This window comes from Seriola dumerili, unplaced genomic scaffold, assembly GCF_002260705.1.
Source record: "Seriola dumerili isolate Sdu_G_001 unplaced genomic scaffold, Sdu_1.0 BDQW01000866.1, whole genome shotgun sequence".
Lineage (NCBI taxonomy): Eukaryota > Metazoa > Chordata > Actinopteri > Carangiformes > Carangidae > Seriola > Seriola dumerili.
Window position 1 is genome coordinate 63,584 of NW_019175121.1, and position 403 is coordinate 63,986.

A 403-nucleotide genomic window follows, 5' to 3' on the forward strand; every position below is an offset into this window, starting at 1 on the left:
GGGGGGGGGGGGGGGGGGGGGTATTTATCTGTTCATAACCAGAGACAGGTACACAGCCACAGGTGTTGTGGTACAGACAGGTACAGGTGTGGTACTGACCTCCATATGATAAACTGGTCCAGTTTGGAACTCTGGAAACCTTCAGCCTGTGGAAACTCTTCTGCACACACATGGGAGTGACCCTACTGCAACACACACATTACTTCAGTCAGAACTGTACAGTCAGGAGTACTACAGTTAAATTACTATGCTGATAGGTCACTGTGACCTTTGACCTCACCCGACACTCTGAGCGACCTCGTCCCAGTTGATGTCAGCCGCATCGTCCACACGCAGGTTGTACAATCTGAAAAACACACACACACACACGTTTCAGTTTTAGTTGAACCCCCCCCCCCCCCCG

The 403-nt window shown here is 51.4% G+C and overlaps 1 protein-coding gene across 1 annotated transcript in view; it reads right to left on the reverse strand.

The window, feature by feature from the left end:
* The window catches only part of ttf1 (transcription termination factor 1), a 7,585-nt gene that overhangs the window by 3,269 nt on the left and 3,913 nt on the right, over positions 1 to 403 (reverse strand). The window contains exons 8-9 of the mRNA XM_022766562.1: positions 281 to 346; positions 100 to 182 (exon numbers count right to left, since the gene is read on the reverse strand). Coding sequence (XP_022622283.1) covers positions 100 to 182; positions 281 to 346 — 149 coding nt within the window. The remainder of the gene's footprint in view (positions 1 to 99; positions 183 to 280; positions 347 to 403) is intronic.